The sequence below is a fragment of the Clarias gariepinus genome, chromosome 4 (assembly GCF_024256425.1).
Source record: "Clarias gariepinus isolate MV-2021 ecotype Netherlands chromosome 4, CGAR_prim_01v2, whole genome shotgun sequence".
NCBI classification, from domain to species: Eukaryota; Metazoa; Chordata; class Actinopteri; order Siluriformes; family Clariidae; genus Clarias; species Clarias gariepinus.
In genome coordinates, this window is record NC_071103.1 from 21290984 (window position 1) to 21304226 (window position 13243).

Genomic DNA, 13243 nt, shown 5'->3' on the forward strand with positions numbered 1-13243 from the left:
CTGTCCACATGGGCTTACTCTGCCCGCTGCCCGCTGCCCACTGCCCACCAGGCCTGCATGTGCATATCATCTCTTTCCCTATCTTTTCATCCTCACTCCTTTAACCCTTTCCTTTCTCAATTTCGTTAATAAATTACCCTTTTTTCCGTAAGACCTCGTCTCGCGTCTGTGCTTTATGCTGCCGCCTGTGCAAAAAAGGCTCGAACCCGTTACACTGGTATTGCATTCATTTCCTTGCCTTGCGATAATACTGGTACCAGGAGAAGCGAGGGGGCTGTGTGGGGCTGAGCGATGGAAAGTCCAGGTAAGTGTTTTGAGGGAGCTCGTTCTGTAGCTCTCTTACTGTTCTTCTCCTTGCTGTGCTGACTTCCCACTTTCTGCCAGTCAGTTTTAGTACCCATACAGTCTTTTTCCACCATTGAGCCCACCTTCACCAGCTGTTCTATGGTGTTGACTGTTCCTCGGGAGCACGAAGACGAAGCAAAAGCTGTGAATCAGTCCAGAATGGATTTATCCAGTGAATGGGAACAATCCAACTAGTCACGGTATTCACTCTCTCTTGAAATCTAAACAGTACGGTCGCACCATAATCTCTTCTCCCTGAGAAGCCACTTTTATACTAGATCACATGACCCAGCACATCATCGGGATTCCCTCGCGATGCAGCCGTGCATGCTCGCGGGAGCTCAATCCTGGAACCAAACCACAATCCTTGGGCTCATTTCCCAGCTGAGGTGGGCTTAATCAGCCTTTAGTTGATTCCCTGCTTTATAAGACCCTATCATGTGGCCGCGCTACAATATAGCCAATGGATTACATCCAGCTTGAAGGAGCTGGAGCAGTTTTGCCTTGAAGAATAGGCAAATCTAATTTCCTACAGTACATGTGCTATAGTAATACGGTACATGCAAAAACAAGATACTTGCAGCAGCTCCACCCTCACAGTCCTTTCTTTGAAATTGCATCTGTCTTGTCTGTCTAGTTCAGTTTGCTGTTCAGATGAACACCTGGTATTTCACTCTCTCAATGTCTTTTCTCAGAATCTTCTCTGGTACTAGTGAAGTGTTTGTGTCTACAGAAATCCACCACTAGTTCCTTGGTCTCCTTCCATTTATCTGGAGGCAGCTCTGGTGGCACCAGTCCATAAAGTTCTGGATAAATCCTCTGTACTTCCTGTCATCATCTACCTTGATCACACCGACGATGGCAGAATCATCAGAGAACTTCTGCAGGTGACGAGTTGCTGAGCTGAACATGAAGTCTGCAGTGTAGCCAATAAAGACGAACGGAGCTAGGAGCGTTCACTGTGTGTGTGTGTGTGTGTGGTTGAGGAGGCTCCAGTGTTGCAGACAACCATGTCAGACTTACAGTCGCACATACTGTGGTCGGTTTGTGAAGTAGTTCAGTATTCACATAATATAATGTAGTGTAAAAATATTATGTGAAAATATACGAAATATTCAATTTACAAAAAAGAAAAAAAAAGAGAAAAAGAAAGTGCAAAAATATTTATTTAAATATTATTTATTTATTCAGAATTTAAATTCATTACATAGACAAAAAATATAAAACCACTTCTTGAAAAAAAAGTCTTCTTGTAAGCAGTGATACACTTTACCTGCCTCCCTGCAAAAAGCGCAAGTGACAAATGAACCATATTCATTGATTCAGTGCAGCAAATAAGCACGCACACATACACACAAACAATCTTATACAATCTTCACAGTCATGAATATATAAAACTACATAAACAATGGATTTGTGGCATTTTTTGCATTTGCAAGTAGTAAACAGACAGAGTGAAAAGTACTTTTCCTTAAATTTATTCAGTAATTAAAATGACAGTACAAATCTTTTAAGGCCTCAAGTTCTTCGATGAGTGCCTTGTTTTGCTTTTCCAGCAAAGTCACACGATTTTCAAGAGATCTGACATACTCTTTCTTCTTGCGTCGGCATTTCTGTGCAGCTTCCCTGAAAGTGATAACAAAGACCCTTTAATGTGCATGATTGAATTTAACTCCACTTCAAGAGCCACTTTAATCAAGTAAAAAAAAAAAAAAAAACATTTTACACAGTTCAATTTCAATTCAGAATGAAGGAAACCGGCTAGACTGAACAGTTAATGTTCCAGCAAACCCACCCTTCACATAATTTATTTTTAAATCACATTAGTTTTATCCTCTGAAATAACAACAGTGTAATTTCTATTTCCCCCTTCATTTTAATATAATTTAAAGTATTAAATTCTAATTTGTTGTTAGAAGTGAGGGAGCCCCAACAGGTTTTCAAGAACCCACCAGAAGTTCTGTTCACTTTAAAAGGATCAGCTGATTATATGGTAGCAGCAGAGCGCATCAAGTCATGCACATACAAGGCCTTCTGTTAATATTCACATTGAACATTAAAATAATTGTGATCTTAGTGATTCTGACAGTGGCATGGTTTTTGGTGTGCAATGGACTGTTTATCAGTCAGCTGTCCAGTTTTGTTGAGTAAATAAATTTTATTGACAATTTTTAAAACATTATGAATTCCTTTTTAACTGGAAAAAAAATATGACAAGCCTGTATCTCATTACTGCAGCATAGGGTTACTAGGATTACAAGTTTTTGGCAGTGCAAACCTGAAATTGAACTAAGAAAAGTGAACAGCAAGTCAAAGTAGGGAAAGACGGTGGGTAGAAACTGTGTGAACAACTTAAGCAATTATGCATAAAATAAATTAATGACAGCAGTTATATACTAACTTAGCAAACTGGGCTATTCCTTTGTGCATATTTACATTTACATTTACATTTAGGCATTTGGCAGACGCTCTTATCCAGAGCGACTTACAAAAAGTGCTTTAATGTTTACAACATTGGATACATACTTACACTGGGTTAACTAGGTTAATAACTAAGTACCATTAGTCCAACACAACTGAGGTGTTTTTTTTTTTTTTTTTTTTTGTTTTGGGGGGGAGGGGGGTTAGTCCAAGTACTGGAGAAACAGTTGTGCACTAGGGCAACTATCAATGCCATAACACCAGTACAGATACAGATATGTACTTTATGGTGTGTTAAGTACTGTATAGAGTATGTTACCTGTTCTTCATCAGGCGGAGCTCCCTCTTGTGTGAGGTCACCTCAGTAACTTCCTGAGAGCTGTGCAGAGAGCTTGGTGAGCTCATGGTTGCTACACCCTGTGGCAGGCTGACGGTGGAAGAACAGATCTCAGGTGCTGACATGTCTCTAGTAGCAGCTAAAGTTACCCACACACAAACAGACAAAACCACAGTCAAGCACATGAACTATATCCAAAAAAATTTTTTAATTATTTTATTCCTGAATATATGACACAATGTGACCTGTGACCTAAATTACCTTGCTGGTAAAGATATTATTAGAAAATGTTTTGTACATTAGTTTTTTTTGACATTTCTAAAACATGCACACTTATACAGTCCCGTGAAAAAAAGTATTTTCTCGCTTTCTGCGCTTGGACTAATCAGCTAGGCACTGATCCGAAACACACCAGCAAGTCCAGACCATCACACGATATTTGACTGTTGGTATGATGTTTAAAAAAAAGAAAAAAAAAGAAAAAAAAATTCTAGTACCTATTTCTTAGATATAAGCAACATATTTTTAGGCAAATATGGGACGAGCCTTTGCGTTCTTTTTGGTCAACAGTGACTTTCGCCTTGGAACTCTCCCATAGTTGCCATTTTGCCTAATCTTTTTCTTATTGTTAAATCATTAACACTGACCTTAATTAAGGCAAGTGAGGCCTGGTTTCTGGGTTCTTTTATGAGCTCCTGGATAAGTTCTCATTGTGCTCTTGGAATAATTTTGGTAGGCCAGACACTCCTCGGAAGGTTTACCACTGTTTCCTCCATTTGTGGATAATGGCTGTCACTGTGGAATCCCAAAGCCTTAGGAATAGCTTGCTAATCCTTTATTCATGTAAATTACTTTGTTTCTCATCTGTTCTTGAACTATTTTTAAAGTGTTTCTTTTTTTGAAACTTTTAGCATACTTCACCTTGTCAGACAGGTACTATTTAAGTGACTTCTTGATTCAACAGAGTGGCAGTAATCAGGCCTGGGTATGGCAATTAGAATTTATCTTAGCTTTCCAAAAAGCACAGTTCATTCAGGATTTAGAAAGGGGCACAAACTGTCAGAAACCGTCTCAGGGAAGCTCAACTGCATGCTCGTCGTCCTCATCGATCTCAGCAGGTCTTGACCTGACTCCAGCTCGTTGCCGTAACAGGCTTGAGTGGGCAAATGCTTACATTCGATGGCGTCTGGCACGTTGGCGAGGTGTTCTCTTCACGGATGAATCTCGGTTTACATTGTTCAGGGCAGATGGCAGACAGCGTGTGTGGCGTCGTGTGGGTGAGCGCTTTGCTGATGTCAATGTTGTGGATCGAGTGGCCCATGGTGGTGGTGGGGTTATGGTATGGGCAGGCATCTGTTATGGACGAAGAACACAGGTACATTTTATTGATGGCATTTTGAATGCACAGAGATATGTGGGGAGATCCTGAGGCCCATTGTTGTGCCATACATCCATGAACATCACCTCATGTTTCAGCAAGATAATGCACGGCCCCATGTTGCAAGGATCTGTACACAGTTCTTGGAAGCTGAAAATGTCCCAGTTCTTGCATGGCCAGCATACTCACCGGACATGTCACCCGTTGAGCATGTTTGGGATGTGCTTGACCGGCGTATACGACAGCGTGTACCAGTTCCCACTAATATCCAACAACTTCGCACAGCCATTGAAGAGGAGTGGACCAAGTTTCCACAGGCCACAATTGACAATCTGATAAACTCTATGCGAAGATGTGTTGCACTGCATGAGGCAAATGGTGGTCACACCAGATACTGACCGGTTCTGAGTCCCCAGACCCCTGCACATTCCAGAGTGGCCTTTTATTGTGGGCAGTATAAGGTACACCTGTACACTATTTATGATGTCAGATCAGCATCTTGATGTGGCACACCTGTGAGGTGGGATGGATTATCTCAGCAAAGCAGAAGTGCTCACTATCACAAATTTAGACTGATTTGTGAGCAATGTTTGAGAGAAATGGTAATATTGTGTATCTGGAATGAATTTTAGATCTTTAAGTCCATCTCATGAAAAATGGGAGCAGAAACAAAGGTGTTGCGTTTATATTTTTGTTGAGTGTAGATAGACTAAATAATTTTCTTTTAAAATATATTAATTCATTCATTAACTCATTGTGATAACCCTTACATACACCTACCCATGTTAGTTTACTGTATGTTCACGGATTAATTACAAATACATGACAACATCTTCAATACAGTCAATATACCATTTAAATATTGCAAATGAATCATTTAAAACATAATATAGTGGCATAGTAGCATTATTATTCATCAATTTATGCTGTGAAAAAGCTTACCATTGAGGCTGAAATTCTGGTAAATTGGATCACTGCATCCAATACTGATGCCACACTCAGGCTCCAAGGTATCTAGAGACAAAGAAATACAGTACATTCACAAATCTCTTCAATCACATAGTGTTAGGTAAAACTGATAGGTAAGTACTACTTTGATGTAATTTATTTAACTCATCTGGTGCTCCAAATATTATTTTTACTGGATATATAAAAAAATCTTACAATCCTGGCCTCTGCTGGCGCTGTAGATGGCGGGTGCTTGTACAAAATGCCGAGCAGTTTTAACTGACATCATTTCTGCAATTATTATAGACTGCGGTAGAGATGGACAAGAATAATTCAGGGTGTTCCTGGAACACACAAAAATATAGTTTAGTTATAAGTATAATAAAAGGCAAACTTTATGTTTCATCTTTAAGTAGTTTGGAAATTTTTTTTAAATGTAAAATAAACAAATATTTTATGAAAAAAACATTTTAACTGTATTCTTTATTGTATTATAAAGAAAAACATGACTGCATATACAGGTGTGTTTAAATGTAATGTAAACTGCACTGATTAATACATTCTGAAATATTTAAGTTGGGCCCATAAATATTTGGACAATCACTTAGCCGTCATCAGTAGCTGTTTGTTCGTGGGTCTATCATCTCTTCATACATACGCTTCTTTTCAAATCATTTTGCTTCAACTAAATGTTGCATTAGAACTAGGAAGGTTTTTTAAAAGTTTTTTTTTTAAAGCAAAGTCTAAACTGGCCCTTTCTGGTATCAACTGGTATCTTCTGATACCCCCTATGTATTCACTTTCATCTAGTTGTGTCTCGTTTGTAGACTTTAACATTGATACAGCTACCACATGCAGAGTGTTAGTGACTTGGCTAGGTGTTGTGAAGTGTTTTTCTTAACCAAGAGAAAAAAAATCCACTTTCATAGTCTTTTTGACAGTTTGGCCCCTGGGGAATTTTTGTTCAAATGATAAATGAGGATTGCCTGGACCGTTCCCTGACAATCATCATGCACAAGTTGCAAATAGTTTTGAAATTTTCTGATGTTGAGGTCGTTGAAGGTCTTCTTATGACGTTTTTTCGCTCTTGGTGCACGTGTGCCACTCAAAACACCTCAAAAGACTCCTTGCAGCATCGCCATAAACTTGCTAAATCTTGTTAAACGTCCCTGTTACTCAGTTTCATGCAGAATTTTACATTCACATTCTGATGCAGATGTGGTAACATGGACAAAATGGCACCAGTTGCACATCTCTCGCTGTACACAGGGTGATCTGTTGGCGTTTTAAAAAAACTAGTCTACTAGTTTTTATATAGTCTATAGTTTTTATACTAGTTTTGGGTAGTATGAGGGGGTATCTCTCTGATAAGACTATTTAGTTTTTTCAGCCTAATGATGGCCTCCTTCACTTGCAATAGGGTGATTCCATCTCAAATCAACCAGTGGGTTCCACCACATGATCAGATTTTGCTGATTTTTTCACCAATTGTTGGTATTGCCATGAAAATAAACCCCCCCAATTTTTTTGTTCCAACTCCCGCTAATTTAAAAATGGCAGCCATCTTAATTTTGGCCTCGACGCGCTTCGAGGCGTGCTACGCCCCTTTTTGAAATCCTCTTTTTGTTGATAACTCACTTGCTATATGTCATATGGAGATGAAACTGGGTACAAGGTCTGCATTTATATATGTTACTCAAAAAAATGAGGGTTACTTCACATCAGCTCATCTTAAATATAAATAAAAACCAGGGGTGTGTTATGCCCTGTTTTATAGAAATCATCAAAAATTGATTGTCTAGGCTTTGCAAATGTTTTACGATTTGATACACATTTTATATACAGAGAATGTACATGGATCTACACAATAGGCCTTATTTACCAGTAAATGTGTCATTTTATCATGGTACATGTAAGATACATGTATCACTGTCAAACAGTATCCTGTAACTGAACCATTCAGGTTCATACTGATCAGAAAGTTGAATTATCTCCAACCAACTCCATGAGTGACCTCGCACTTTTCCTTGAGTTATCAAGGAAAAAGGGGCGTGGCATGTCTTGAAGCACTTTGAGGCCAAAAATCTATCTATCTATCTATCTATCTATCTCTCTATCTATCTATCTATCTATCTATCTATCTATCTATCTATCTATCTATCTAAATCCATTGTGGTCATGTACAGAGGCAAAAAATATACAAAAACTGCCACCATGTCCAAATATTTATGGACCTCACTGTATCAGAGTTAAACTATGCTATTAGAAGATTAAATGAGAATTAAATTATCCTAAATATTATGAGAAAGAATAGATAACATATCCAACAATTACTTAAATAAAAGTGGATGTATCCATACAAAATATATTGAAGTTAAAATAAAATGTTAGATAGGGTCATTAAATTTAAAAAGTGAAATATTTTCAAGGTAAATTTTTCTGACTTGGTTGTATTTATTTATTTATTTATTTATTTTTACTTGAAAACATAATTAAATCTCTGTTAAAATTCGCCACTGGCTAGAATGTAGTTGCAGTAATGTTAATATAATGCAGTAATGTTAACTCCTGGAACTGGTGCTAGTCTAACCTGGTATTAGAAAAGAAAACAAGATAACATAGTCGAGGACAGTCTCTCCTGACCTCAACATGCTTTTTAAAATACAGTCCACGGTTTCTAAAGACACAAAAAGAGTTGGCTATGTTTATACTAGCCTTTATTTCACATAATGAACCATTTCACTGGGGTAAGGCTTGGGACACTTGTCCTTTGGTTTAATACTGCAGCCCAGTAGTTTATCCATTTTTAAAAACACACCAGTAGCAAAACACAGCCTACATTTAGATGAGGAAAATGTCCACAATATTATTATGAACCAGACTGATGAAGTAGTACTGATGAAATTGAGGATTATGTTGTTTTGTTGTGCTTTACTTGCAAAGTTGCACAATGTCTTGTCAATGATAGGAAAGCTCTTACCTTACTGCTGACATTTGCGGAGTTGAGACCAAGAGTGATCAGTTCAATCTGAATCTGTCACTAATAGTTCGATGTTTGGCGTCGTTTTGCTGTGACGTCACGAGTTACTGTGACGTGTTTTCTGTTTTCGAACAGGTTACTGCGAATTTCTCGTTTGTATTGGTGTTTAAATTATACCGCTTTTACATTCATTTATATAAAGAAATAAACAGTTTTATTGTATAGTTTTATTGTAAAGTCTTAATTCCATTATCCCGATTTTTTTTCTTCTCAAAACAGCAAGCTGATTCCATCCACGCAGGTGTTCTGGGACATTCCGTTTCCTATGTTCCTCCTGTGGCGCGCGCCGAATAAAATCATGACGTCACCCACTATCTAACGCTAACTATCTAAAAGGATTTAGACTTCATTTTAACTATATTTAAATTATACTTCAGCGTCGGATGTAATATATAACTCAATTGTAGACTTCCTACTTCGTATACTTACTAAGTGCTAAATGACAGCATCGTCTTCTATCCATTCAAACAGTAAGAATCTGAATTGATTTCTCATCCATTTTTTTTTTTAAATATGAGACCTTGAAATTGATTCCATATGTTAAATGGGGGCACAGACTTACCTGGGCACAGGTACACCTCTGTGCGCCTTTCAGTTATCCCTAATCCTTCTCTAGCCAGTCAGGAGAGGGGGAGAGATTGTGCCGCTTCCTCTGCTTAAATAAAATAAAATGTGAATTTAATTAAATAATAGTGATATTTTATGTAAAACAAGAGCAACAACAAAACACCCTGATACTTTCACAGCCAGTATAGAAAGGAAATTGAACAGGTTTTTCAATTGCCCAGGAAAATACATTCCCACCTTTTAAATTTAATAGGTAGTGTTTTACAACATTCTGCTTATTGTATTCTCTTTGTTACAAGTAAAGGTGTGTATCAATAAATTAAAAAAATAGTTTATTAAACAGTTGATGTATTTATTTCAGTAATTTAATTCAAAACGTAAAACTCATATATTTACATTTGAGCAGTTTAAGGGTTAAGGGCTTTGCTCAAGGGCCCAGCAGTGGTAACTTGGTGGTTGTGGGGTTTGAACCTGGGACCTTCCGAACCGTAGTCCAATGCCTTAATCATATACACAGACTGATATATTTTAATTTTGATTTTGACGATAATTTGCTATTCTAATTTTATTATCACTTTATTTATTATATTTTATTATCACAAAGCAGCTTTACACAAAATGAAATGTGAAAGAAAAATTTATTTTTAAAACAATAATGTTGGATTATTGAAAAGCAGTGTGACGTGGCATGGGGGCAATCAGTCTGTGGCACCACTGAGGTGTTATAGAAGACCAGGTTGCTCTGATAGTGGCCTGCTCTTCAGTGTGACAAAAATCTAACTGGGTTGTTTTTAGCATAGTATTTTTTAAGGTGTAGGTATATTGCATGACACTGTAACGGTTTTAAGCATTTCACTGCATATCGTACTTTGTATGACTGTGTATGTGACAAATAAATTTTTTATTTGATTATATATGTCATCTCAGTTACACACAACATTACTCTTTAAAATTGCACCTGAATGAAATGTGTAATTTCATTTAATACATTTCATTCACACTATAGTGTTCTTGAGTGGTATGTTGAAACTCTGGCTAAAGACCAAGTTAAACCATAGGCGATGGACATTACTAATACCCGATCTTTAACATGTCTATTGTCATACAAATGAACTCACGGCATTGCCTCTATGATGCTTTATACTGGATGTAATGGAATATTAGAGCAAACACACCTAAATAAGGTAAATATTACCCCAAAATATTTAAAGTAGATATTTAAAAGGTTAAATCCTTTAAACGGTAACACACTCCCCGCCTCACCTACAGTATATGAGGTTACTATGTAATTGTTAGAGGGTAAACCTTATTTTCTAGATCAGTCTTTGGGTAGAAGTCTTGCATCAATGGTAGCAGTAACTTCTGACATTAGTGTGCAAAGAACTTTGTGGGTTAAGTGGGTTTTCATCTGAAGAAACATTGAATCTAGGATTCTCCTGGCAATGAACTGTGTGGTGGATTGAATTCTCAATACTTTGAGACGTTCAGATGGCAGGTCAGCTGTGTGTTGTGCTTTCAACGCAGCTTGAAACAGGTTATGCATTCATGGAATACTGAATCGATTAGGTTTGGGTGTTTGAAGGTATTTGAGTTTAGCTCTGGTTCGTTTTTTTTTCATTCTCAATTAGCTCAAACATTGTTTATGTTTTTTTTTTTGTTTTTTATTTGGTGCTTGATGCATGAAGGAGGAACCAGTGAACTAAAAATGTTTGCACCAGACAAATTGATCTAAATGCATGATCTGCAGGGTTTTTAGTCTGTATGTATACTATTGCTTAAATGTTTGGGATCACTTTTGAACTCCATGGTCGTGTCTGATTTTTATTTCTTTCTACATTGTATAGCAATGCTGAAGGCATCCAAAATATGCAATAATCTCCTTTGAACAGTTGATATTGAGATGTGTCTGCTTCTCATGATCTGTCAAGCCTTTATAACGAGGTGCTATTAATTTGGGACTTTTGATGCTTGTAACTCTAAATAAACTTCTTCTCTGCAGCAGAGGCAAGTTTTGGTCTTGCCTTCCTAGGAAGTATTTCATAAGAGCCAGTTGCATCATAGTGTTTGATGGGATTTGCAAATGCACTTGTCAATACTGTTCTTGCAATAACTATTTCTCAAAGGCTGACCTCCATGTCTTAAAATAACAACTGATTGTTGTTGTTGTTGTTGTTACATAATTACATAATTGTTGTAGAATGTAGAATAAATCTAGATAAATTTCATACCGCAACCTAATTGAACTGCTGTGGTGGGACCTTAACAGAGCTGTGCAAAAACTGCCTTTAAAATGCCCAAAGACCTCAATGAACTGAAGCAATGTTGTAAAGAACAATGGATTAAAGTGTAAAAGACTCATAAAGTCATACAGATAACCTCCTTCAAGTTATTGCTGCTTAAGGTGTATCTACAAGCTATTGAACCATGGGGTACTTAGTATTATTAATTTTTTTGCCTATATTTTTGTACAATAAATAATGGCACAACGAAAAAAGATGTACAGTGATGTTTTTCTAAAATTGTATTTGCCTAATACTACGACCTGCTATGATCAGATGATTTTAATGATATTTACGGTATGTGCTAAAATATATAGTACTGAAACTCGTGCATCTTGAACCGTTTGTCGACAGGGCATAGCTCCTGCCATACTTGTTCACAGTAGTGAAAAAGAAACTGTGTTGTGCAGGTGTTGTTGGAAATCTTGGTGAGCTTGTGTTCTGGGGGCATTGTAGGTTTAATTGACAGGTCAGGCATAAGGCGCACACCTCAAATAACAAATGTGGCAGCAATGAATAATGAAGGCCTATGTCAAATGATGAGATAGCGACATCTATTGACGAAAGCTACACATAGACCTAGACCTTAAAATAGAAAAGAGTTATGCTGACTTAAATGCCTAAAATAATATCTTTTTTCGATGATATTTTATTTTATTGAGATGCCCCTGTATATTCTCGTATATTTTTGTGCTCTTTTTATCTTATTTTTATGTTGTATATTTATCTTTCTCTTGGAGTATGAACGTCTTACAAGTTTTCCTTTTATTATATAATTTTCTTACATGATTTACAATCTGCAAATGCTACTACATGTTTATTGTCTATTATGTTACTGTCCTTGCTGCTGGATGTTGGAAATTTGGGATCAAATTATCCATGTATCGATCTACTGTATTTATCCATCATTGTGATAATGCCTCTTTAGGACCCTAGAAACACACAGAGCCAAAGAGAAAAAGAAGCTGGTCTTGTGCATGGTTATGAGATAAGAGATCATAAGGAGAGATATTCACAGTTAGAAGCAAGAGTCAAATTAAACCAATATTCATGGAACACTTTTCATTTCTCTAATGATCCAGTCCATGCAAACATTATGACAAAAAAATAGCAAAGTGAAGTTAAGAGAGACAGATTTTCTTCTTTTTAACAAGAAGCCTATAAGAACCCTACATGTCTATAAAGGGGTTGTATTATGGTTAGGATGCAGTTTATTTAAAGTGAAGTAGGACCAAGTTGCTGAGGCAATTCTGCCAGTACACACTGGGCAAGTGCTTTCCTGGATGCCTGAAATAAGATGGAAAAACAAAAAGAAGCAGACAGAGCTTCCACCAAAAACCACACACTGAAGAGAACATGCACATTACTCAGACAGCCATCATCTCTATCCAGGATCTACATGTCAGTGAAGTCAGCCCCACCCATACCCACAATTATGATGGACATGAGTAAATAGGAAGCAGCTACGATGGAAGTTTCACATGGCTTGTTGCAAAATGCAAACTCAAGTTCTTATGGCTTTCTTTTAACAAAGGCTTTCTTCCCGGCACTGGATCTCGGGGCGGAGCCCAATGTTGACGCTGCGCAAGCGCCGGAGCCAGCTACAGCTCCGTGCGCCGTCAGCCGGCGAAGTGACTTGCAGCTGCGCCTTCCTTCCTACAACTTCCTACACATAGGCTGAAACTGAGAGGGAGAGAGAAATTGGATTGTTAACCTCTAATGAGATTTTCTTTTGCTTTACACGCGCGCACACACGTGTGTTATAAGAAACATTACACGCGCGCTGTACACACACGCTTAAAAACACAAAATAAAATATGTTTAACACACACACATGTGGTCACAGTGTTATAGTAAACAGTACACGCGTGCACGGATGTTGATTATACCAGTAAGAGACGGGCACTACGACCCAGCAGGAGAGACAA

At 37.5% G+C, this 13243-nt stretch overlaps 1 protein-coding gene across 1 annotated transcript; it reads right to left on the bottom strand.

Annotated features, from left to right (window-relative positions):
• Positions 1 to 1769: 1769 nt before the first annotated feature.
• On the bottom strand, positions 1770 to 8507 carry LOC128520473 (cAMP-responsive element modulator-like). Its single transcript, XM_053494728.1, has 5 exons — positions 8410 to 8507; positions 5646 to 5773; positions 5424 to 5495; positions 3086 to 3242; positions 1770 to 1971 (listed from the first exon to the last, which is right to left on the bottom strand). The coding sequence occupies exons 1-5, from the start codon at positions 8421 to 8423 to the stop codon at positions 1827 to 1829; spliced, it is 516 nt and encodes a 171-aa protein (XP_053350703.1). The 5' UTR covers positions 8424 to 8507; the 3' UTR covers positions 1770 to 1826.
• Positions 8508 to 13243: the final 4736 nt, after the last annotated feature.